Here is a 26,654-nt window from a genome sequence, read left to right as displayed (position 1 = left end):
TCCTATGGAGGTACAGAGCTTATGGTAGCTTCAGGGGTTTGCAGGGCTTCAGTTGAAGGAAGTCTTAAAGTTGGTTAGTTCTTGGCTGAGTCCCTTCTGACAGAGAAGGAGACCCCAAGTCTGACAGTGTACAAACAAGGGTCCTATTAGAAGGCTGAGACAAGAAGAGGGTAAGGTCCCTGGAAGCATGGGAGTCAGAACAGATGTGGTTTGGTACCCATTTGTCTATGGGAAGTAAGGAGGGGAAATAGTGTGGATCAGAGGCACAAAGGTCATGCAGTCTCCAGGGCACGTGGACACACAGTGATTGGTGCCACCACAAAGCCCAACACCAGAAACGAGGAAAGGGAGGACTGTTGGTTTTCCAGTGTCCAGGGACTCACAGCATCCTGGTGAAGAGATTCTTGTAACAACACACAGATGGGACCCAAACCAGGCCTGTAGGAAAGCCACCATACAGAAACAGTGCCTGGCCTACAGATGTCTCAGTAGTCTGACCGTCCATGCCTCCAGTGTTGGTTGTGACACTCCCTGCTCTAATCACGGACCTCCAGCCCACTCAAGTAGAGCATGTATGCCTTTGCTATCTGGTCTTAACAGATAAATTGCACCTGTCATTCACAAGAATATTACTCTGCTCTGAACAGGAAGAAGATGAAGAATGGAAAATGTCACCAAGCCTTTTCCTTCAACTGATGGAGGAAGGGAATAGCTTATACAAAGGTTAGTCCTAGAGGATGCCTGGTACTCAAGGGCTGTCTGCTGAGTGTGCCCAAGATCGGGGTAGGTGGACAGGTCTTAAGTGCTCAATCACAGGAGGCCATGTTGTGTAAATCCATCTAGAACCCATCCCTCTCCTGCTCCTCGTGCTTCCTAAAAACATGAATGGTTGTGATGGCCACTGTCCTTGTTTAAGAAAAGCAACCTGGGAAAGAAAGGGCATGTTCCAGCTTACTGTCTATCACAAAGGGAAGTCAGAGTAGGCACTTAAGTCAAGAACCTGGAAGCAGGAACTGAATCAGAGACCATGTAGGAATGCTGCTTACAGGGCTTGCTCCTAATGGCTGGTTCACTTGCTTTCTTATATGGGTGGCACAACCCATAATAGCCTGTTCCCTCCCATATTGGTCAAACAATGCCTCCATAGATTTGGCTGTATGTTGCTGGTTTCTTTCCAGCATGGTCCCACAACCACCTTTCAGCCCCAAATAAACACATAGCCACTATATTATTAAACTGTTAGCCAATGGTTAGAACTTCTTATTGGCTAGCTCTGCCTTAATCATTAACCCATAACTATAAATCTATGTATTACTACATAGCCTTATCTTACCAGAGAATGTCTGGTGTGTCCTATCTTCTCAGTCCCTCCATGGTGTCTCCTTCGGCAGCCACTCTGCCTACCTTTCCCAGAATTCTCTTCATCTCCTAGTCTTCCTATCTCTACTAGCTATTGGCCAGACAATGTTCTATTCATCAACCAGTAAGAGAAACATATACACAAAAGGACATTCCCCATCAACTATAGGCCAGTATGATGGAGGCAATTTGGTTGGTTGGTTGGTTTTGGTTTTTTGTTTTGGTTTTCAAGATAGGGTTTCTCTATGTAGCCCTGACTATACTGGACTCACTCTGTGGACCAGGCTGGCCTTGAACTCACAGAGATCCACCTGCCTCTGCCTCCCAAGTGCTGAGATTAAAGGCATTTGCAATGGAAGCTTGTTTTAAATAAGACTGTCTCTTCCCAGATGATTCTATGTTAATTTGATGATGATGATGATGATGATCATCATCATAATAATAATAATAATAATAACAATAATAATAATAATAAACTAACAAGCACAGTCAGTTTTCTACTGTCAATTTGACACAACCCAAAATAACCTAGGAAAGCATCTCAAAGAATTGTCTAGATGAGGTCAGCCTATGAACGTGTCTGTAGGGGAGTGAATCAATTATGTTCATTGGTGTGGGAGGAAGACCCAGGCCACTGTTGGTGGTACCATTCATTGGCTTGGGGCCCTGGTTTGTACCAGAGTAGACAGGGCTAGCTGGGTGACATCAAGAAGGAAGCTTTGGAGATTCGTTTCTCCCTATTCTTGACTGTGGATGTGATATCACTAGCTGGCTGAGCCCCTGCATTGACATCAGCCCTGCAGTGATGGACTGTAGCCAAATCAATCTTCCTTTCCTACATTGTTTTTCTTATCAAGGCATTTTTCACAGCAACAGAAATGAAACTAGGAAAATTGAGGAGAAAGACACACACACAATGAGGGAATATTCTAGAACTTTCCCCAGTTGTGCACCCCATAGCTGACTGCACTCTTGCTTAGTGGCATGAAGAAAGGCATTACATCAAGGAAATGAAATCCATATGTACAAATCTTAATCCTTTCAGACCAAGACCCATCTCATTCTGATGACTGTTTTGTCCATGGCTCAACTCCATTAGCATAGCCAGAACCTGGCTGGGTATGTGAGCACAGGGGCTCTGCCCTTTCAGATATCCATCATAGTTTTCCAGGACTGTTATCCAGCTCCTTAGTTCCATTGTACCCTTGGGATAAATCTTAGCTACAGATGATTGGCAAGTGTGACCCTGATCCCTAGTACTATTGTGAAAATGCCTGGAAAATGTAATAAGGATGTAAAGGAGAAAGTTTTCAAATGTCAATTGTGGACCTCTTTCCCAATCTGAGTCTGTTCTGAACAGCACTGGGTCAGCTAGATGGATGGATGGATAGATGATAGACAGGCAGACAGACAGACAGACAGACAGACAGACCAGACAAACAGATGTATATATATTTAATATTGACTCAAGGTGTTTATCCCAGTAAATCGGGTTATATCCTTAACATTAATTTCACTATAGTTATAGGTCCACTATTCTAAATATATTCTAACAGGTACTCTCTTACAAACCACTGGTGGCAGGGACATTCAGGGTGCTCTATGGGGAAGCCAATGGTACCATGGCACTGTTAGTATCTGGCACCTGAACCCACTGAGGAGGAAGGAAGTCAAGGAGCCAACTAACATTCACCAGGTGCCCAAGACATGTAAAAACATAAAGACAAATTTTTGTTTTGTTTTGTTTTTGTTTTTTGTTTTCTTGGTTTTTTTGTGCCCATGTCATTCAATCTTCATAGGAACCAGGCAATGAACACAGTTCTTGCCCTTGTCCAGAGGGACCATTGGGAAGCCTGCCATCTGAGAATTTATCCTAACATTTAATTATAATGGAGCAGAACAGTTGCCATCAGAAACATCTGTCCATTCACATATTCACTCAGAAAACTCTGTCTCCACCGTGCTGGATGCTATATTGATCTGGAGATCCAAAAATGATGTCACCCATCAGCATTCCTGCAAGGCATCAGATGGGGAAGGCCCAAGCTGGGTAGTTGTGTGAATTAGGATGAAAGCAGAGATATGCTCTGAGCAGTCAGGACCTCCAGCAATCCACCCTGCAAGTCCAGGTCTGATGTGTGCATGCCTGCATGTGCATGTGTGCGTATGTGCTTCTGTGTGTGTGCTTGCGCACGAGCGAGCATGTGTGCATGCGTGCGTGCGTGAGATGGGAGGAGAGAGAGAGCAAGAATGATAGTTGGTAAGACACTACACTGCACAGTCTTGTCTTTTGGCCTTTTTACCACCCTGTTTGTGCTATGTGCTCATGGTCTCCCACCAGCCTTCAGGATGGTTTCCACACAGAGAAGATGAACAATGCCTTGTTAATTTTTCTCCCAGACTCTCTCCTGGGATCCCTCCATGCCTTCACAACCATCATAGCACCCCTCCCCCCATCTCTGCTCACTGCCAGCCACACTCTTGTCTTCTCTTCTCTCCCTCACTTTGGAGGCACCATCATCCAACATGTCCTGATCAGGAAAGACTTCCAGGGTGTGTAGAGCTGTGTGCACATATTTACCCTCAGAATTTGGAAGGACTGACTCCCCTCTTCCCTTTTCATACAACTATGCAGAGAAAAGGAGAGCAGAGGAAGACATCGGGGGAGGAAAGCCTCTCTTGTCACAGTAGGCTCTCCTGAACTCTGAGCACACTAAGGAACCAAGGCGGTCACTATGCAGACCGGAAGAGCTCCGAGGCCCCGCCTTCATGCCCCCTGGCACCTCCCTTCGCTCAGCATGCCCAGCACACTCCCACAGCAGCCCTTACTCACAGTGCTGGCCCCTTCAGGTCAGGAAAAGCCTCCCTGGGGGCCTCTGCAGAGTGGCATCCTCCTCCAGACCTGTACCCACCTTGCCTCATTGTACTCAGCTCAGACATTAAGCAATGGGTGTGTATTCCCTCAGTAGGGCCCAAGCCCCAGAGGGCAAGATCTGTCACCTGCTTACTCTGGAAGCAAGGCCTGGCCTGACACTCATCAACCCAGCAGCATCATAATTAACACTGAATTGACTTCCTTCGTGAATGAATAGACAGGGAAATGCCTCAGACTGTGGGAGCCAGAGGCAGATGGCGCAAGTGGTTCATTTTCGCTGTCTTTTAACACTTGCAAGCACTGTGAATGTGCTTTTTTTTTTTTTTTTTTTTTTTTGACAAAAAATAAAACTGAACTGGGGGGGGGGGCTGGAGGTGGTGATTGATTGACATCCCCATGGGAAGCCAGACCTTGCAACCTGCAACATCCCGCCTTTACCACGACCTATTGGGCACAGCCTGTTTCCACGAAATCCAAGAAGAGGGGAGAAGCCACAAGGGTCTTCTAGTTGGAGACCTTGACTGTCATCTTCCAGGTCTTCGGTAACTTAAATAGAAATCCCTTCTTCTTAGAATCCTTCTCATTAAAACCAAAGGTTTGCCTTCTCAAATAATGCATTAGCATTTTAATCACTAAGATTAAGCGCCCTCCACCCCTCCCCGCTGCACCACCCCCTTCGCCTCCATGTGAAAGGGCCCTGGCCTGCTTTTCACAGTCTGAGGATAAAAAGCTCTTTCTGGCTGCGACAGAGTGGGGGCAACAAGTGCCCTCTGAGGGTCCCAAACAGCTTCCTGCATTTACAAATGCCCATGAAATTCCTGAAGGGATTGAAAAGTGCCCTATGCAGAAGTGTCATGAGAAAGCAACATTTCCGAGGGGAAAATCAGCCCATTGAGACCTTCTAGGGAGGAGACCAGAAAGCTCCTTGTGAGGGGCCGTGTTACCAAGTGAAGTGCCATCCAGTGTGTGACCGTGTTACTGTGACTGTGGCAGGAATACTCGTGTCGTGTAGTATTCCACGCTTCTATTACTGACCGCCTTGTTCTCAGAGTCTCAGGAGAGACTCCAGCAATGCGCCATGGAGAAGTGGCCCCCTGTAAATAGCAAAGCAGCTCTGCTCCCTGATGTCTTCATGTGAGAGGGTAAACTCGTGGTGGTTGAAAATGTACCAGTTCTGCAAAGTGGAAGGATGTCAGGTAGTTGGTGTTAGTAAACAGCTCTTTGTAACACACGGCTCTTCTTACTATTGTCAGGGGGAAACAGGATTTTTTTTTTTTTTTTTTTTTTTTTTTTTAAACACAGAGAAAGAAGCCAGTGAGCCAGGCATGGTGGAGAATACCCATAATCCTATAATAAAATAGGAGACCTCTAGGTCAAGGCCAGTTGGACTATATAGTAAGACCCTGCCCCCAAAAAAGAGGTATCTGTCAGCCCTACATTTAGGCTATTCTACATATTAGAATAGTGTGCCTTTCAGGGAATAAGCTTCTTAAGAAAATTTTCATTTATTCTTTGACAATTTCATATATGCACAATGTACTTTTATCATATCCACCCCACCCCCCACCCCCCCACCCCACCCCCCACCCCGCTCTCCCTAAACTCCTCTCAGCATGTTGAGGGCTGGGCATCACCTTTTCTTGGCACTTCTGCCCATTTCAGACAGAAGCTTCTTTGGCAAGGGTTAAGGCTAGCACCAATCTACGAGTCTAGATATAAGTATTTAGAAGGCAGTTTGGCAACATGTCCATTTATCAAGACAACAGTAACAGGCTTCCCACCATGGACTGTGACTTCCAGAGCCATGGGTGTTGGCCAGGTTTACAGTTCCAGGCATGAATATCTTCCTGCGGAGCAGGCCTCAAATCCAATCAGAAAGTGGTTGTTGCCCCACAATAGTAATGTCACTATTGTACCCGTAGGCACATCTTGCCCTGCAGCTTGCAGGGTCCAACTGTGGGTAAGGCCATTTATGATTTTTCTTCCCCAGCAGCTCATAGCACCTTCTAGCCAGCATGGAGGAAGCTTCCTGAGCAGCTCTGACTTCATTTCTATGTCTTTATGTCTATATGTCTTTAGCAATGGAGTCTTGCCATCTGGTAATGGTCACAGCCTATGTTGCTTTCAGGAGGTCTCTGGAGGTTCATTGACCAACATCTTCTTATAGAAACTATCCATACCTGACACTGGGATCCTCATTTAATAATATATGTCTTCTGGTAGAAGCATTGCCCACCCATGTAAAGTACCCCCTTTTTTTCCAGGTTTGTTCCCTTCTAGACCAGATAATGACACAGGACACGCCTTGAACTTCAGTTCCAAATCTTCCATCACTTTCAAACTAGCTTCCACTCCAGTAGTAGCTTTTATCTCCTCTCCTCACCCTGACATCCATCCTGTACTCTGGACCCAGTCATTGAAGTGCTTCTCATCGACCTGCCCTAACTAGGGAAGACACATGGAAGAATTCAGACTATGAACAATGCACCAGTTTGAAATCTGTTTCTTGCAAGTTCTGCATTTTTGAGTCCCTGTCTCCTCTGACATCACCCACAGGCTCACCCATAGATCTTGGTGGTGGAGACTTTGGTGTGGTAAGGTGGGGACTCTGACAATCTCACCCCATTCCCAAGTAGGACTTAGGTGAGGCGAGTATGCATGCTTCCTGGATCTTGTGGGAATCCATCCAGGCTCTGCTCCAGCTAACACCTGCTGACCTCAGGGCTTGTCTAGAATGTAAAGTGGGCCCAGCTCACTTGTGCATGGTGACACCCATTGCTTTTCCATAAGTGACCACATGGTCACTAGGTTGACATCTAGAGCTTGCAGACCGCACTTTAGAAACTAGACCTTTGTGTCCGTGTCTTCCCGAAGCTATCCTATCCCAAGAGCTCTTGGCTCAAGCCTCCCTAAAATGGTGCATCACACTTTCTGATCTAGGCAATTCCTCACTTCTCTCCTCAGAAGATTCTAGGTTATGTCAAGTGGACAAAACCATCTATTCCCATATCTTCACTTGATGTTTTCACATTCCATTTTCCCCTCTGTTTTCTTTTTAGGATATCATTTGGCAGGTCTATGAACCCTATCATTCTCTAGCTTCTTTATTCAAATGTCTGATCTAGAAATTGGACAGATTTGTGTGTGTTGAGATTATAATAGCAGTCCCCATTAACCTAAATATTCAGCTTAATTTTTTTTTCATTTCCTTTATCTCTGTCTTTGTGGAGTACAGACACGTGGATGAATAAGGATGAAACTTGGAATTTCCCTCAGGACTATGACCCCGAAATGATCAAGGAGGAGAAGCGGAAGGAATTAGAGCTGGAGATAAGGGTTCAGGTATGCCTACACTTGCCTCCAGTAGAAAAGAAGCCATTTGCCACAACTTTTTACACTTTTTACAATTTCCAAATTGATGAGCAATCCAAGACTTTACCTCAAGGAGACACAAAGCACATGAGATTACCTAAAAGCAGTGTATGTTCTTTGCATTTTCTCCCAGGTTGATGAGTTGATGAGACAAGAGCTGAAAAACCTTAAATTAGCTGTGAACAAAGAGATAGAACACCCTATCCGGGGGAAAAAAGGAAAAAAGGTGGGTATTAAACAACCATAGGTGGCAAAATCAACCATGGACAGCAGCGCCTGCTGGGTAGCTGGTTGTACTCAGGATGCCCTACATCAAGCATGGTTTGAATAAGAATGGTTCCCACACATTCATGCATTTGAACACTTGGCTATTGAGGAATGGGACTTCTTGGGAAGACTTAGGAGTTGTGGACTTGTTGGAGGAAGAATATCACTAAGGGGGGGAATCTGAGCATTCAGAACCTCAAGCTAGGCCTGGTGGCTCTATCTTCTTCTGCCTATGGATCTGGATGTCGAACCCTCAGCTGCTTCTCCAGCACCACATCTGCCTGTGTGTCGCAATGCTCCCCACCATGGTAATGGACTAAACCTCTGAAACTGTAAGCCCCAGTTAGAGGCTTTTTTTTTTTTATAAGGGTTGCCTTGGTCATAGTGTCTCTTCACAGCAATAGAATACTGACTAGGACATCAAACATCTCACATTTGCTGATTTCATTGTTCAGCACTCAGTGCTTGGTGATCTGGCCCTTAAGAAGAATCAACCCCGCCTTCTGAAAGGATGCGCCCCAGAACCACGCATTACAGGTTCATATCACCCTACACAAGATGGGCACTATCTGAAGGGCCATAGTAAATGCCCCAATCCCTCTGCCCTCATCTGCTCCCACAGGTTGTTCTGTAGTGAAATCCATTAGCAATGAGCATGATTTATGAGCGCAAGAATCAGAGAGAGAAACTGGATGAGTTCAAATCTTGAATTGCCACAAATCCAGCTCATGGTGGTTTGCAACAGCCAGTTGGATGAAAGCTGTACAGTTCATTTCTTGAGCCTCCTGTGTCCACCTTCATCCCACAGACAGCCCAGCAACTGGGCCAGAATGTTCAAAAGAAAACTCCACAACTCTTCCCTGGCAGTGTTGTCAAAGACAGAAAAATCCTGCAACTGCAGGAGACACTAGGCTACCCTGCCTGTGACTCATGAGTTCATTTGCACTGTGTTGAGTCTTGGTGTCTCGGGGGACACATGGCCTCAGGGTAGCGTAGCTATTCTTGATCTATTTTGTGCTGAACATGTAACTTCACTCTGAAGTCATTCAAATTGTCCCTCAGAACACTATTCTGAAGACACAACACCGTGGCCTGATGCAGTCCTTTGTCCTTTACAAGGACATCTCTTGATGCCACTTTTAAACTCCATGTATGTCTTCATGAATGAAAACAGGGTGTGTTCATGACTAGACACAGAAACTAAGCTGGTCACAGTGGAAAATGTATTTAGGAGGTGACTGTGACCTCTTATCACATGGCAGGCTTTCTCTTCCTCACCAGCAAAACCCAAGGCCACGCCAATCTTGTTTCCCTCCCCTGACCCCATCTCATTCCCTGCAATGTAGCACATACAAGATTCTCCCATGTCACAACGGTGCCGGGTGCTCTCAAGGGATCACTGGAGATTGTGTAGCTAGAAGAGTTCTCACAGCCCAGTCAGTCCCAGCCCAGGTGACCCAAGGATGACCAAGGCAAGCTAAAATGTAATCGATTACAAGGAGTCTCATAGGAGAACCATTAGCCGTGGATGGGACACACAAAAAAAGAGGACAAGCTGTGGAAATTTCCTGCACTTTCTGGAGATGGTAACTTGGTCAGAGATTATCCAATATCCTGAGTCCTTCCTAAATACAAGTCTGATTTGGAAACCCCTAATATTCACACTCTCCAGTGGCACCTCTGTGTCTCAAAACAGACAATAGTCTTCCTCAGGGAGGCTTTTGGAAACTCCATAGTGGTTCTGGTTTCTCTGCATATGAATGGCACTCTGTGTCTACTTGTGCTGTATAATTGGTGGATGTGATATTTTCTGGTGACACCATGTTAATGTCTTTCTCATACCTAAGGACCATGAATGTAGAGTTGTGTAGACATACTTACCATCTCTGGCTCGGAGCAAAACCTGAATGTATATTATTCTATGGATTGTTAAGTCTATCTCCTAGGGGGATTGGTCCCTATATACTAAATTAATATCTTGGAGTGCCACAGTCTGGCTTCCAGAGAAAGTTTAAAAAAAAAAATTGAAGAGGGAAGACTTCTAAGGTCTTTTATGGGCTCTCTGGTACCCTAAAACCAAAGCCAGATAAAGACACCAGCATAAAAGAAAGCTAGGTATCAATATTCCTGACTAACAAAGGAACACATATCTTTAGCAAGGCACCAGCAAACTGAATTTGGCAGCATTTAGATGGACTTTTTTTTTTTTTTTTTAACTCCAGGATCATGCAATGCAAGGATAGTTTGGCATGCACAGATAGGTTCCTGTGTCCCACCTCATTGATGGAGGTTGAAGGAGTTGAAAAGCCTGAATCATTTATTGTTCTTTGTCATTTCAGAGATGGGGGAAAGTATGTGACACAGTTCGATATCCTGTCATGAGAAAAACTCTCAACTAATTAAGTAAAGAAGGAATTTGCCTAGATGCATCGTAGCTATGTTAATCAACACTATGTGCTGTCCATAGGAAAATACAGACACACAGACTGACAGGCAGCTGTATGTAGATGCACCGGGATAGAGGGCCCAGGCAGCCCTGCACACAAATACACACAACTAATTTTAGTCAAAGATGCAAAAGCAATTTAAAGAGAAGACGCCTTCAGGTATCATCTGCTTGCTCGGTTTTTGTTTTTGTGAAAACGTTGCTCATTTCCACTTTTTTCCAGCAAGGTAAAGGAAAGAGAGGCAAGAAGCGAGGGAAACGGGGAAAGAAGGACAAAGACCTGACAGCTGACAGGTGAGGCGTGGACTTGATCCGGGGGTGACATGTGGGGAGTGGACAGAAGAGCAAATGAGAAATGCAGAGATGCACCCCGAATCCCAGCACAGGCCGATGTGAGGCAGCCCCTCTCAGCCCTACCATGCCCCTCCTAGACAGAGTATCTGGAGTGGTAAACACAGGAAGAAGCCCTGTATAGACTCTAGATTTTTAAAGAATGCACAACAGGACCACTTGCCTGGAGGAAAAGCTGCCCATCACATCCAAGTTCCTGTAACTTCTAAAAATTCCAATATTCACATGGGAGTCAGGGGTGGTATTTATCAAAAATGGCTGAGAAAATTACATCATGAGACTTCAGAGCATGCAAGTTGAGTTCCTTCTGGTCAGAGGGAACCTCGCTTCCTTTACAGCCTCTCCCTGTGCCCTGAGCACCTCTTCCTGTTTGCTGAGGGAGCCAGGACAAAGATTCAATGCAGCCAGCCGAGTCTCCACGGGGATGTTTGCAATCTTAAGTTTCCTTAGCCCAACTTCAGTGCTAATAGATAATTTAAATGTTTGTGTTTTGGGGCCTGTGGGCATCACATTGTCAGGGAGTTCAGTTAATGCCTGAAGATTGGAAGTCGGGCATCATTCTGAAGCATTCTTCTTCTACTGTGGGCTTTGCACATAACCATGAGTGATATCCATGGGGAAAGAATCCCACCTGAATTCTCTGGGAGTCTCTCTGCAGTCGCCCTGGAGGCAGGCAGAGTACCCCACAGCTAGCGCATGCTTGGAAGTCGCTCCTTTTGAGGTGACATTGTTAGGCTGCTTGGGGTCCACAAGTGTCCTAGGGTACATTTTGAGCTTATGGTACCCTCATTCATGGAAACAGACATCTGACATTGCATAAATGCTGAAACTGTCCAGGACACAAATACGCATGATACATGGTCATCTTGAGGAGGGTCTGGCTAGGCAGACAGGGAAAGCCACTGCTTTTATATAGTGTTTTCCTCCTTTGTTGTTGCCTTGGTGCCAAAGCAGAGTGAAGTAATGAGAAACCAAGACCGAGCACTGGGGCTCCCGACATGACTCTGCCCCTTCCTGGCTAAAGGGTCTGCCCACTTTCCTCTGCATTTGTGGTATCACCACATACAATTGTGCTGACACACATGGCTGCAGATGTGACTCCCCCACAATGACTGCTAGATGCTGGTTGTGTTCCTTGCACTTGACTCTGTCACAAACAAGTCAGAAGCAATTTTTCTAGTTTCCTTTCTGATACTGTCTATGATGAGAACACTGGTCAAAACAGCGTAGGAAGGGAGAGGGCTGTTTTAGCTAAAACCCCAGGGCATTGAGGGAAGTCAGGATGGGGACTGGAAGGCGATCCTGCTGGCTGTTCCACACAGCATTACCTCCAGCCAAGGACATCACTTACAGCCAAGCAGTACAGCAGGAACATGAAGGATGCTGATTGCTAGCCGGCTCGGTCGCTGGCTCATGCTTAGCTGCCTAAGGAATGATGCTACCCACAGTGGCCTGGGCTCTCCTTTATCAATTAAAGATGAAGACAATCCCTTGCAGGCATACCCACAAGTCAGTCTAATCTAGATGACCCTTCAGTTTAGACTCCTTTCACCAATGACTCTTAAGCGGTGTCACTGCTTAAGGGTTATAAATTATCTGAATCCTGACTCTATGTCCAAGCCCCTTTTTCTTTTTTTTTTTTTTTTTTTTTTTATGCATATAGAGTATTTTTATTTAATTTTATATAACAAAGTCCAATTAAATGAAAACAAACATTTATACACAATATTTGGGAATTTGGGCGTCGTTCTTTCCAAACTACTTCCTGCTGGTAAGGGGCGCTGTCTTGGGGGATTCCAAGAAGATTCAGATATCCAAGCCCCTTTTTCAAGAAGTATTTTTGTCATTGTTTGTGTTGCCATCGTTGTTTTGGCATGTATATACAACACAGAGAACTACACCCACATGACACACACACAGCTTGGATGATTTGCCTTCCATGTAAGAATTATCTTCAGCCAGGAGTGGTGGCACAGTCCCAATACTCAGGAACAGAGGTAGGCAGATCTTCATGAGTTCAAGACCAGCCTGGTCTACATAGTTCCAGGACAACTGGAGCTATAGTGAAACCCTGTCTCAAACAAAACAAAAAAGGGATAATCTTCAGGCTGGACATAGTGATGCATGCATGCCTTTAATCCCAGCCACTCAAGAAAGAGTGGCAGATGGAACTCTATGAGTCTAGGCTAGCCTTGTCTACATGGTGAGTTCCAGATAGCCAGGGATATGTAGAGAGACCTTGCCACAAAAAAAAAAAAAAAAAAAATCTTCAGGACTGGGAAGATGGCTTGGTTAGCCTATGAATCAGTGAGCTTAAGAAAACCACATCAGCCTCTGGCCTGCCTACACACACACACACACACACACACACACACACACACACACACACACACACACACACACACGAGAGAGAGAGAGGGAGAGAGGAGAATTATCTCCAGTATAACTCACTCTTCCTCTTTGTAAATGTTGAGCCACTATACCATCAAGTTAAAAAGAAACAGAAATTTCACAAAGGCTAATAATCTAATGATATATGGTCTTACAGATGCTAACTGAATATAAAATTCTAGGTCCATTGTATTACTATTATTGGATAATTTCTAACTCATATTTGGACCATCATGAAGACTGATGGAAAATACCCAGTTATCCACACGGTTGGATGAAAATACTGTTTTCAAAGAGCCTAATTTATCCCCAAATTGTAGAAATATTTCAAAAAATGCATTTATTTGCATATGTGAAAGCATACTTCAGGACAGTCATGGTCTTGTGTGTCAGTGTGTGCTGGTGACAGAGACAATGTGTTTCCTCCCAAGGACCATCGAGTCTCTCTACAAGGAGCTGGTTGAAGAAGGCCTGCTGATCCAGGCTCTGAAGGTCAACCTGTCTGATTACATTGGTAAAGTACACTGAGAACAGTGTGTGCATCGGTCACACGGCACTCGTGGGTTCTAGAAATGCATGTCACTTGTGTCTCTTTCCAAACAGACACCCAGTCATGGTAACTGCTGGTAAATTGATTTTAACAGTCAAGGGGGGGTTACTGTGAACAAAGGGCTCCCCTGAATAAAACCAGCCTCTTAGTATGACTGAAGCTGGTTTTCTCAGCCTGTTAGCAGAATTCCTTGAGCAGTTCTTTCTAGCATGACCTGATGTGAAGAAATGAATAGTTCATGCATTTGTGTTCACGCATTGCCCCTGGACGCCTACGTACACAGTCCTTTCACAGGGAGTTCCTTCCTGAGGACTTTTAGTGGGGTCAGAAGAGCTAGGAGGAGGAAGGTGGGACAGTGATGGCTGCAATCTTCAACTAGGGGGTTATGGGTCTTTTTAACTAAAAATGTATCTATGGTGACCTAAGAGCTTGCTAACTGTTTAAAATTTCACACAATTCTGCACCCTGATAGAGATGTTGTAGTTACTCTGGTGAAGGAAACTTCACTGGTGGTCAAGGACAGTCTCCAACAAAACCATACAGAGCAGCCACACTCAGAAAATCCAACACTAATACTAACACTGTTGCCTAGTGTATACTTCTTATGTTGTCTCCACCAGCCCTGAAATGTGTTCTTCACGACTGCACATCTTTCTCTGTCTCAGAGCCCATGAGGGTGTACATGTGGTTGTGACTCTCTATTCGGCAACTCCTTCTGTCTAGAATCCCACTTCTGTCTTAGTCAAGTTTCCTTTGCTGTGATGACTAAAGGCACCTTAGAGAGGAAAGGGCTTATTTGGCTTTCACAGCAAGATCACAGGAAGTCAGGTAAGGAACTGAAGGCAAGAGCTGATACGGAGGCCGTGGAGGCATGTGCTTACTGGCTTGCTCCTAATGGCTTGCTCAACCTCCTTTCTTATATAATCTAGGACTACTAGCCCAGGGATAGCACCACCCATAACAGGCTAGGCCCTTCCCCATCAATCACTAATTAAGAAAATGGCCTACAGGCTTGCCCATAGGCCAATCCAATGAAGGCATTTTCTCAGTTGAAGTATCGTCTTTCTATACAACTCCAGCTGAATCTAGTTGACAAAAGCAAACTTAAGCAGTACACCCATCTCTCTGAGCCGTTCACAACTGCACCTTTTCAAAGGGTCTGGGTTGCTTTACAGTCAGCCCCTCTGTTGTGCTTCTTGGATGGTTTCTTCACGTTTTTGTCCAGGTTCAACATTTTTGGCAGGAAAACTACATGTGTTGGTGTGTCCTTGGGCCTCCCATTGGAGGTACCTGGAGCCTCTTTGTCTCACCCAGTACCATTTCAGTTGAACTGGTAGTGAAGGCACTGTCCCCAGACTCTCACTTGGAGAGATTCCTTTGTCCCTTTACAGATGATTAACAGCTGTGAGGGAGTGGGGGGTGAGGAGGACTTGGGACTCTAAAGATTGTTCCAAGCCATCTTTCATGCAAATATCTGAGAATCTACTAGGGATTTTTGCCACCCAGATGTCTATTTACCTCTTCATCTCTCAGATGTATGCTCAGGCAAGCCTCACCCAACCTTTATTTGTCTGGGAGTTTGGCTCGGTTTACTGAGCCTTGATTATGGAATCCTTTCCTGTTCTATGGTCTTAGCATTTCCTGATTACATCACCATCCCATGGTTTACCTTCTTAGGTTTTTGTACACGTGTTACACATATGTACATGTTTGTGTGCATATATGTACACAGGTATGTGGAGAGAACTGACCTATGGTGCCTCCCACTGCCACACTCTACCTTGTTTTTTGAGACAGGGTATCTCATTGAACCTGGGGCTCACAGATTTGGCTGGCTAGATAATGAATTCCCCTACATCCTCCGGTCTCAGCCTCCCCAGCACTGGGCTGATCTACCCCACCGAGCCCAGCTTTCACAAACTCAATTCCTCATAGTTGCCCAGCAAGCACTTTACCCTCTGTATCGCGTCCCCTGCCCTGGTTTCCTTCACCTCCCTTAATCCAACTCAGCCCTCTTGGCAGAGCTGGGCAACATAGGAGGCTACTATACAATGCAGTCATTCAGTCCCCAGCCTCTGACTGGGCATAGACCTGCCAGCCAGATGGAGGGGGCTTAGTATAAAGCTTTGATAACTGGTCATTACCTCCCCAAGAGCCATTTCTGATTTGGGGACCAGTCACCTCAAGTCTGCAGGTACCCTTCATCAGAAAAGCCAAACAGACTTCCCACGTTAAGGGAGGTGTAGTCAAGCAAGGTGAGATGTTCTTAAACCACTGGGAAGAGCTTCCTTCTCAGCATCGCTTAGCCAGTTCGTATCTGCTCTTCTAGTCCAAAAGCCAGTGAAGCGATCAGCTCTCACTCATCCTCTGGCTCACTGGTTTTGATTTTCTTTTCTTGGTTTCTCCAGCATTTTTATACGGAGTAGCCCCTAGCTGGCCCTGGGTGAATCGTACCCTATTAATGATACCATCTCATGACCCTAATTTTCCTCTATGTAGACAGGAGAGCAAGTGTGTGGAACAGGTCCTCCTCCTAATATAAAGACCTTATATCCAGCAGACTGCACAGCCTGCACATCCCAAAGACCAGGGCCGCAGTGCAGGTCCAGCTGTGACTGCTCAAGCATTTGAGCATCTTAACCAGCTTTTGGAGCCCTGTGATTTGCAGTTGCTCTCTCACATCAGCCCCCTTAAAATTCCAGACATCCTCCACACCGCAGCAGATCAGGGCCACCTCTCTGCTCTCAGCTCTGCCCCTGCCCAGATGCTCATCTCCAAGCACTGGCCCTGTACCCAGAAGCCCAGCAGCAGGCTCTTGGCTAGATCTCAGGTGTGCAGGAAACAAAACATCTAATTTGGCTCTGTAACCACTGTGAGGTCAGCGCTGTGCAAACACACTCATTTTAAAGAGCCGAGAGCCTACCCCTAGGGAGCAGCACACTCCAGGTTCCTGTGTGAAACATTCTGGGCACTGACTCCTTTACCGAAGGGTTAAGGCTGGATGTCTAGTGCCTGGGACCCTTGACTGGGATAGGCAAGGCTAACCCGCCCCAGCTGTCCAGAATCCCTGCCCTTTTCTGGATCTTCCAAAGCCTGCATTGTGCTACTGTGGAGTGGAGATGACAGTAGCAGCAATGAATGGATGTCAACACTGCCTGTCACACCCCCAGTTCTCCGCCCTTCATTAGCCACTGCTCCTGCTATCCCTCTGCCAATGCTGTTGGCACCATGAGAAGGGCCGTTATCTTCCAGGTGCCCTGCATGCCCCACGTCCTCCTACACCCCCTCTACACAGAGCACCAAGAGATGCAGCCACCTACAAACAGCTCAAGGTTCTCCTGAGTGACCGTGGTACACAGTGGCTCATCAGCTGCTATGCTTGATGAGAGATGGACCAAAGCCCTCTTACTGCCACTCATATTCTCCTCGGTGCTCATCACGCCTGCTAAAGCTTGCGAGATCCCACAAGCCTCCACAACTCCAGTCCCAAAAGCTACGGAGTATGCCAGCACCGCACACAAGCATGATCTTGCAAGAGTTCACTGGAGACTCTTTTTGGAAGCTGGGGAGCTGACGCCAAACACAAACTTAGCTCTTCGGCATTTCCAGAAATTCTCGGTGTGCATCGTTATAGCCCAACTTTAACTTTGTAACGATGCAACACTAGGCTTGTCCATAGACCATCATGCCACAGACCGTCCCCACCATGCATGGTGAGCTCGGAGTGGCAGGGCTGAGACAGCCAATGTCGGTGATGTGCCAAGAAGCACTGTTTGTGTTCATGGACCCTCCTGTGAACCCTCACGCTGTCCCTTAAGGATTTCTTTAAGAGGCTGGATTACTGGTTGGGGAGACAGGTGAGTCAGCATGAGGACTTGACTTCTGTCCCTGGAACACATGGACAAGGAGTCGGGTATGGTGGCACCTCCTAGAACTGGGGACAGTAACCCTGGTGCTCACTGGTCAACAAGCCTACCTACCTACTGAGCTCCAGGCCAATGAGAGACCCTGTCTCCAAAAGCAAGGTGGACAGCTTCTGAGAAACAACAGAGCTTGACCTCTGGCACACACACACACACACACACACACACACACACACACACACACACGCGCGCGCGCATGCACACACACACAGAGGCATTCTGATAAACTGCTTCATTCTTTACTCCTTTATGGCTTCCATATTGCATAGAGCGGGAACACAAGTAGCTGACTTTGTTCTAGTTTTTGGGGTCCTTTATATTTCTGGCTGCTCTCAGCTGCGCTCCTCCATGCTGCCTCTCTTTATTTTTGCTCACTCTATACCTGTGTGGTACGGCTGTCTTAGCAGGGACCACAAGCCTCGAGGCTTGAACGGTAGAAACTGAGACTCAGGGCTCTGCAGCCTGGAAGTCTAAGGCTGAGACATGCAGAGTGGGCTCCTTCTGAGGCTGTGAGGAAAGTGCACTTCTCCGCTTCTGATGTGTGGATGCTCTTTACCACTTCTGCATCCTCACCCTTGGGGCCAATCCTCCCACCAAGCATGTCGTTCTCTGTATCCAATCCTCCCCTTCCCATAAGGCCAGGAATCCTGCTCATTTGCAGGCCACCTGGTGGTCCCATTATCTGAAAGGATCCTCCTCACAGGTGAGGTCACATGGTAAAAAGCTGAGTTTAAAGACTCCAGTGGACAGGTTGTACTGGAACTCAGGCCAGCCGTCAGGGTGTTCCGTGTTTGTTCTCTTCCGATTGTCCTGCAATCCCTAGCCCCCTTTCACGTCCTCTATCTCAAATACCTGTTCTTATGGCTTTCCCCTTTTCTCTCCCACCTGGAGGATCTGGTGCTTGTGCAGGAGATCTGGAAATTTCTGAACTCTGACTCTGGAGATGGGAAGGGATAATGGCTCGCATTCTGGGCCTTCATAAAACATAGACATGCTTTCAGAGTGAGCCTCATAACTTGGCAAACAGCCCGGGCTAGTTGGACCCTTCTCTCTATCAGAACCAACACCCACTAATTTAATTTAATATAATTTGTTTAAATAAAATCTGCTAGGTTCCAGAAAATATGGTCTGCCTGGATATTAATATGGATTTACATAAGCAGGAAAATTGAGGTCACTTTCACAGCCCCCTCTAATGTCCTGTTTACTGGCAGTAAGCACTAGATTTAACGGTTGCTACAGGGTCCCTTTCCCTTCTGGTAGAGGCTAAATTAACCATTCTGCTATTTATTACTTGCTTGTTAAAACGCAAGAGTCTCTGGATCTGTAATGGAAGTGTCCACTATCACTCATTTCACCAACCAATACCGGCGTCCTTGCCAAGGACTTCTTTTTTATAATGCCGAGGATTTGGAAGGCTGCCCTGCACAAGACAGCAGCCAGTCTGTCAATTGTAGCTCTAATTTCCCACATGCTTGGAAATGCTATAGGCATTGAGTGTCTTTGACATTTTGCACACAGGAGTGTGCACATTAACACACACACACACACACACTCACACACACACCACACACCGGTGTCATTGAGCATCTACATTGAGCATCTGAGGGGACAATCAAATGCCCTGCCTCCTTCCAGGAGTATTTTCCCTGTGGGTTCAGAAGCAGATCATGGGAGTCATAGAGGTACATAAAGGTCCGTCCTTGTGACAAATGGAGACAGCCAAACTAATTTTCTTGGTGACCTTATCTAAATGAGTTAGAAAATAACACTTCAGATTTATGGCCAGTTACAATTAAGCCCTTTGATATCTTTAATTAAACCTGTAGAGATTTATTTCCATATTATTCCTTTGGTAACCCTTTAAAAATGATAAAAATGTAAATTAATATTACCCTCAACAGGAGATGCTTCTATTTATCCTACATTAGACTCAGACCCTGCCTTTCTCATCACACTGCACGGGTACATATTCCACATGGACCTTAAATAATTTATTGTGGAACTTTCTGCCAGTTTAAGAAATAATCTCTTAGGGTCTAAAGCAAAAGCTGCAACATTTTAGCTTCTTTGTATGTCACTCAAAATTTTATCTCACTTCACACAACCCAATGCTTTCCTCTCTCTCTCTCTCTCTCTCTCTCTCTCTCTCTCTCTCTCTCTCTCTGTCTGTCTGTCTGTCTGTCTGTCTCTCTCTCTCTCCATGGTGACTGTGAGTGACAACGCTGAGGCTCAAATTCAGGGCCTGGTACGTGCTAAGCAGCCAGTATTTTTTTCCATGTGAGATTATTGTAACTGTTAATGTAATTTGCCTTTTATTACTTCTGGTATAGCTATGTTTTCTTGCCTGGTTCCTCTTGGGTTCATTCTGTAGCTGTGATAAAAATCCTCTAGCCAAAAACAACCCGGGGAGAAAAGAGATTATTTGGTTTACACTTCCAGGTCATAGTTCATCATTGACAGAAGTCAGGGCAGGAACTCTAAGCGGGAACCACTCATGGAGGAAGACTTCCTGCTGCCTCACCCTTCTGGCTTTTGATCACTTACTCATCCATACTTACCTAGCTTTCTTACACAGGCCAGAACCACCCGCTAGGGGCCCACTGCAGGATGAGCCTTCCTGCATCAATGGATAAACTAGACCCCCCCCCCATAGACAAGTTCACAGGTCAATCTAATCTGGACAGTGCCTTGATCAAGGCTCTCCTCTCAAATGACTCTGTATTGTGTCGGGTTAATAGTTCAATATGGCGAGGCCAGATGTGCCCGCCATGGTGGCTGCTCTTCCGTGTTGCATTTATGTTCTCGACCCTTCATTTTTCACATCAGCTTGGTTTCCTTCCTCCCCAGGTGAATACAGCTATCTGGGGACTACTCTTCGCCAGGTAGCCATAGAGCCCATGCCCTCCCTCCTGGATGTCAGACAGCTCATCACACTGTATGGGATCTTGCCTTTGGGTAAGGACTGACCATTCCCACAAGCCGAGGCAGCAGCCTCCCTTCTTGCCTTGGTGGTATTTCCTGTTCGACCCTAAAAGGACATTTCACTTTAGTATGAAGCCTTATCTCGCTTCCATAGTACATGCCCAACAGAGAAGGGCATGCTGGGAAGAATGTTTCTGTGACATCTTTGGGTCCAGTTTGCATTATGGCAGTCGGCTGGAGCCCAAGAGCTAAGGTGGCTGTGTCCTGATCAGACAATGCCTCTCTGAAATTGGTGGAATGTCTTTCCCCAAGCCTTTTCCAATCTCCCCTTACATCCCAAAAGAATTCTCCAGACACAGTTCTCCAGACACAGCTCTAGGCTATGCCTAAGGATGCAGGAAGGCGTGGGGTCAGCTTGGTGGCTGCCTTGGGAGGACAACACCCCAACCGGCAGAGCTCTGCCCGAAGCTCTGAAACTAGAAAACCCTGCTGTTTCACCTGCTTCAATAACGTTCTGGCTTTGACTTAAGAACTTAAGTCTGTTGGCAAGAAAGCCTTATGGCCTCTCCTGATGTTACATCAGAAGTAGTAAATGTAATTTAAGGGCAATATAAATATACACGTACTATATTTCATATTGTTCCTCATACAAATATAAAATACTGGAGCATATGATTTAATGTCAACACACTCGATATGTACCATTCACAGGCCCAACTTAATAAAGTACCTGGAGCCTTGAAACTCATTGTGACATAATGGGAGACAGGAAACAAGTGAGCCAGTAGATTTGCAGGGAACTCCTGCTGCCCAAGGGTGCGCTACATTTGTTCCCTTAGTTTGCCAGTCCCTGGTGTGCACGGTTTTCCATTCTGTTCCAGAAACCTTCCTTCAGGAGGCAGTGGGTCCCCTCTACCTCCCCCACCCCTTTGTCCTGGAGGACCCCTCCCATGACCCCACCCCACCCCACTCTACCCCCATCCCTGGCTGTCATCAACAGCTGCCAAGCCCTCCCGGCCAGAGTTGGCTGCAGAGCTTGATGTCACCTGTCAGGAATGCAGACACAGCAAGGCAGATGAGCTGTGTGCAGATATGCTTCAGGGTGTTTGATGTAAGCCTCATGTGGCACCCCCAGCTGCAAGAGAGAGCAATGTGAGGAGATGCTGGCTGCTGCCTGCACAGTTCCTGAAGAGGCCATTGGCCTCCCCCACAGTCACTGGGGAGACCTCGAGTGGAAATTGGTATCCTGTTGCAGAAGGAATGAGGCAGGGCCTTAAGGGACATGGGTTGTTTGGGTCACTTTGGTAGCAGCCACTGACAGAAGCCCACAGAGGCCACTTTGCACATCTGGTCATGAGACAGAGTCCCATCCTAAGTGACTAGGGCTAGGGTTGAGGCTCCATAAACCACCCCCCCCCAGGGTATAAGAGAAAGCCCAGGACGTGTCTAATCAGGTCCCGGAAGATCCAGAGAAGAGAGGCCGAGGGTGATGGGGTGGGCGTTTCTCTGGGTAGATCTGGGTTTGCTCCTGTGGTCACTTTACCTCCTGAGCCCTACTGTCACCTACCCTCCAGAGTCCTCTGTCTCCAGATGGCAGAAGTGGGGTCAGGGCCTAGAACACCAACCTTCTTGTTACTCTGCCGTCCTCCAGACCTTAGACAGGTCTTATGCCCAAAGCTAGAAGTGTCTTGAATCTCTAGGCCACTCCGTGAGCATGTCAAGAAGAGCTGCAGGTGCCAGGCCTGCGAGGCTCCTGGCTCTCTGGGTTAGCTGAGCCCCAACCACGGGGACCTTCCCTGGACCACCCTCCTTGCCTCTGAATGGTCTGGGCGACCCATCCCTCAAAACTTGACATCCCACATGTGCGAGTGGCACATCTCCCCCGGCATCTCCAGATTCCATCTCCACGCTGCCCCCCCCCAGCCATCCCTTCCCAGTCTCCCCCACCCCTGGCCCCAGTTCCCCCACCCCTGGCGAGCCTACAGTTCCCATCCCTTTCAGACACCCGCCCACTGTCACCCGTGTCCTCAGCTGCTGCCACTGTCTTCCCCTGACACCGCACAGGTCAAAATGTACACGGCTTCCTCAAGAAGCTTGGTTAGTCATTGTGCCTCCATCGCTGGGGCTTCTCACACCCTGCTCCTGGGCTCTCCTCCTCCAAAGTCTCCTTCTCCCAGAGTCCCAGAGGCCCCTCGCTTAACTTTAGCTTCTCCAGCATCTGTGGATCTTGAGCTTCCACATACCCTTTGCCTCCCACTGCAGGTACAGCTGAGTTTCAGTCCCGTCCTGGATTCCCACCCAGTGCAGGGTTCCCTTCTCAGGGCTCAGTGCCTTCCTGACCATAAACTCTCAGAAGCCTATATCAAGGCATTTCCACATTTAAACCCCACCCTACTTAGCCACAGGGGCACCCAGGGTTTGCCAGGGCCATGGCCAAAGCATCCTTCCATGTCCAAGACTGAACAAAAGAGGAATGAATGGCCTCTTTCTCCTGCCAGCAAAACAGTGTACCTCCTTCTTCATGTCATGTTGCTGTAGCCCCCCACTAACCATAAACAATGCACTCTTGTTTATGTCACTGGAAACAATATGGAGACTGGTGAACAACTATAAAAATATGTTTCTGATTTTCACATAATCCCCTGTATCTTTCCAATTATTCCTGAAAGGAAGGAAAGGAACAAATTATATTGAGCCACGCATGATGGCACATTGCTGTGATCTTAGCATTAGAAAGGCAGAGAGAAAGGATTGGGCCAGCCTGGCGTATAGGATGAGATCCTGTCTCAGATCTTATTATTAATATTATTATCATTATATTCACATATTAACAGTCGAGACATGGCACCCAGAGTCATCAAAACCAGAGTCCCTCAAGGACAGCTGTTCCCCTCACCACACTGAGCAGCATTGAGTTCTATATGCCATGTACTTACTGAGTACCTCCTGCTCTGTTCTCTCATCCCCAACCCCATGCTGGAGACCACCTGGCCTGAAACATAGACTGTGGGGATGAGGACAAGAGGCAGCAAAATGATAATCCAAGTTACTTCATTGTCAAGTGCATGGTGACCTTTGCTCTTGACAGTCTAGAGCCAGCCCAGGACACATACCTCCAGGCTTTGTCTCCTGGCCCTTGGCCTTTCCGTCTGTCTCATATGCTTTAATGCATAGTAGGAAAGAAGGTTCCAGGGGAAATGAATGCATCTTAGCCAACCTCATTGTCTGTCTCTCTGCATTCCATTCCCAAGTTCTCAGAGGATTTAGTGAAGCTCTTGACAGAAAAACCCTCCAACCATTACAAAAAGAAAAAGAAAAAGAAAAAGAAAAAAACACTTGGGTAAACTATTGCAGGAATCTATAAAATTGTAAGTTTGGAAAAATGTAGGACCAGGGAATAAAAGCTGGCCTGGAGGACCCCCAGAGGCCCCAGAGCCCATTAGGGCAGAAGATGAGCCTTGGGCTTGACATGATTTCCATGTGTTCATCATGGCCACAGAGACCCCTTCATACAATGCAGCCACAGCCTAGGGCACCCTAGCATCATAAGGACTGGTTTTCTCGACAGCACTCAACAGCACTGGCCTCTGCCTTTTGCAGGGTCCCCAGAAGTGCACGAGAAAGCTCCCTTGGTGAAGTCACTGCTGTTGGCCGGGCCTCCAGGGGTAGGAAAGAAAATGCTGGTCCATGCCATCTGCACAGAAACCGGCGCTAACCTCTTCAACTTGTCTTCCTCGAACATCGCCGGGAAGTACCCAGGCAAAAACGGCCTACAGATGATGCTGCACTTGGTCTTCAAGGTACAAGCTATGGCTCTCCTTTCTATTCTAAGCAACACTCATTCCTGCAGGTCATTTTCCTAGGCCAGCAGACACATTGGTGTTGAACTCCCATTTCACACCCCCATAAATTAACTCGTTCTCACATCTGGCTGAGCATCCCACAATTAGAAACAGCTTCTTTGGAATGTAAACACCCTACTGTGCTGCCCAGCCCTGACTCCGGCGGCCACAGGGTTCCTTGCTGAAAATGCCTGTGTGTCTCCTGGAAAATCAAACCCACGTTTAACTTCCTCAGCTCATCAGCATCAGATCTGTGCTTGGACGGTTTCTCATATGGTATAAATTATGGCACTCCAATACTCTCTGAGCTCTGGCTCTCCCAATGGGTCTGAAGGAGAAACCTGCAGGGAGCTAAGCCCAGCACAGGAGGCTAACAGACAAGGATGACACAGGGTCACAGAGAGCATCTCAAAGGACCAAGTGAACTGCCAGCTCTGTGACCTTAGTTAAGTTCTTAACAACCCCTTTGGGTCCCATCACCAAAAGGAATGAATCCTAAAGAACTCTGATAGGAATCTTTTATATACGCTATGAAGATTTTACAAGATGTAATTTTGACTTGGCTGAGGACCCTTGAGGTTATCCCCTGCTGGTCAACCTGCCTTTAGTTGTTAGACTGTCAGCTTTGACTATGGAAACCAGTGTGGCTGCACATACTGTCCAGGCTGGGCTCTAGGCTGAACCTGCCTTTCAGAACTATAAAGCATGGGGATGGTAGTGTTGTTGAAACACAGAAGTGGGCCCCTCCTAGGAATGCTGGCCCATTATATCTCATGAGGGAAATGGCCTTTGTTCCCTCGGCTACCTCTCACCATAGGGCCTTGAAGGAGTGTTGCTCTTCCCTTCCTTAATGCTTGTTACAAAGGAACCCTACAGCACAACGCTTCCGGTAATGGGACGTCTATCTGATGTACTCTGCTCATATGACTAACTCTTCTTGTGAAATATCTCTTCAGGACCTCGACTACTCCGTATGAGTAGATGGGTGAGGTGGGTGTGTGTTTGTGTTTGCATATGTGGGATGCACTTGTGTGAATGGGGGTAAGCACACACGTGGGTAAGAATACATATGACAGCCAGAGGTCAACCTTGGGTGTCATTCTTCAGATACCATCCTCTTCACTTTAGGAGACAGGGTCACTCACCGGTCTGGACTCACCAAGTAGGCTGGGTTTGCTGGTCACCCAGCCCCAGAGATCTGCCTTTCTCTCCTTCCCCAGCTCTGGATTGGAAGAGCACACCAATGCCCAGCTGTTTTAAATGAGTACTGCCTGGGGAATCAAGCTTGGGTCCTCATTATTCAGCAAGTGCTTACCAACTGAGCTCCCTTAGTGCTTGCTTATCTTCCGTCTTGGCTTCCTGGTTTGTTAGAGCCGTTTGTGTATCCTGGATGGGAGTCTTCATTATACATGAACTGTGAGCACCAGCATTTCCCTAGCAGACACTCTTGTGCACACTGCTCTGTATGTGTGCTGATTAGTTCAAACCGTCAACTTGACACAGCCTGGAATCGCCTGGGGAGTGTCTCAAAGACGAATTGTCTAGATCAGGTTGATCTGTGGGGATTGTCTTGGTTGCTAATTGATGTAGAAAGACATTGTGGGCAGCACCATTTCCTAGACAGGAGGTCCTGAAATGTGTAAGAATAAAGAAACCAGGGGCTGGACAGATGGCTCGGCAGTTAAGAGCGCTGGCTGCTCTTCTGAAGGTCCTGAGTTCAATTCCCAGCAACCACATGGTGGCTCACAAACCATCTGTAGTGAGATCTGGTGCCCTCTTCTGGCCTGCAGGCATACCTGCAGACAGAACACTATATACGTAATAAATCTTTCTTAAAATTGCTTTTAAAAAAAGAATAGAGAAATCAAGCTGATAGCCATTCATGCCCCTCTGCTCTTGACTGTGAATATGATATGACAGCTGTTTGAAGTTTCTGCCTTGACTTTCCTGCTATGATAGCCTGAAGCCTAGAAGTGTAAGCCAAATGAACTCTTCCTGCCCTGTGTCTGTCTCCTGGCCCCCTGAAGCTGAGGTCCAAACCCAGAGCCTTGTGTGTGCTAAGTAGCACTCCAGCACTGAGCTAAACCCTAACACCCCACTGCAATGTTGCTTTTGGTCCGGATATTTTACCACTGCAACAGAGATAAAATTAGAATAGTATAGAGTCTCACAACACCTTATGATGTAGACACTGCCACTACCTTCATCACTGACAAGAAAACAGACACACAAAATGAAGGAATAACTTTCCAGGATCACAGTTTTGCTATGTGATCCCCAAATTTCATCCAGATCCTCCATGGTTCACAACCTGAGTTATGAATGCACAGCTTGTACCTGGGTCCCTTCACTT

The 26,654-nt window shown here is 46.8% G+C and overlaps 1 protein-coding gene across 2 annotated transcripts in view; it reads left to right on the top strand.

The window, feature by feature from the left end:
- Iqca1 (IQ motif containing with AAA domain 1) overlaps positions 1–26,654 on the top strand; it is a 106,102-nt gene that overhangs the window by 54,350 nt on the left and 25,098 nt on the right. For both annotated transcript variants that reach the window (XM_051190771.1, XM_051190770.1), the window contains 7 exons: positions 648–723; positions 7,470–7,576; positions 7,740–7,832; positions 10,543–10,613; positions 13,493–13,575; positions 20,385–20,492; positions 24,060–24,259. In XM_051190771.1, coding sequence (XP_051046728.1) covers positions 648–723; positions 7,470–7,576; positions 7,740–7,832; positions 10,543–10,613; positions 13,493–13,575; positions 20,385–20,492; positions 24,060–24,259 — 738 coding nt within the window. The remainder of the gene's footprint in view (positions 1–647; positions 724–7,469; positions 7,577–7,739; positions 7,833–10,542; positions 10,614–13,492; positions 13,576–20,384; positions 20,493–24,059; positions 24,260–26,654) is intronic.

The sequence above is a fragment of the Phodopus roborovskii genome, unplaced genomic scaffold, assembly GCF_943737965.1.
Source record: "Phodopus roborovskii unplaced genomic scaffold, PHOROB, whole genome shotgun sequence".
In the NCBI taxonomy this organism is placed as follows: Eukaryota; Metazoa; Chordata; class Mammalia; order Rodentia; family Cricetidae; genus Phodopus; species Phodopus roborovskii.
The sequence above is the reverse complement of the archived record's forward strand: the minus strand, read 5'-3'. Positions and strand labels throughout refer to the sequence as shown.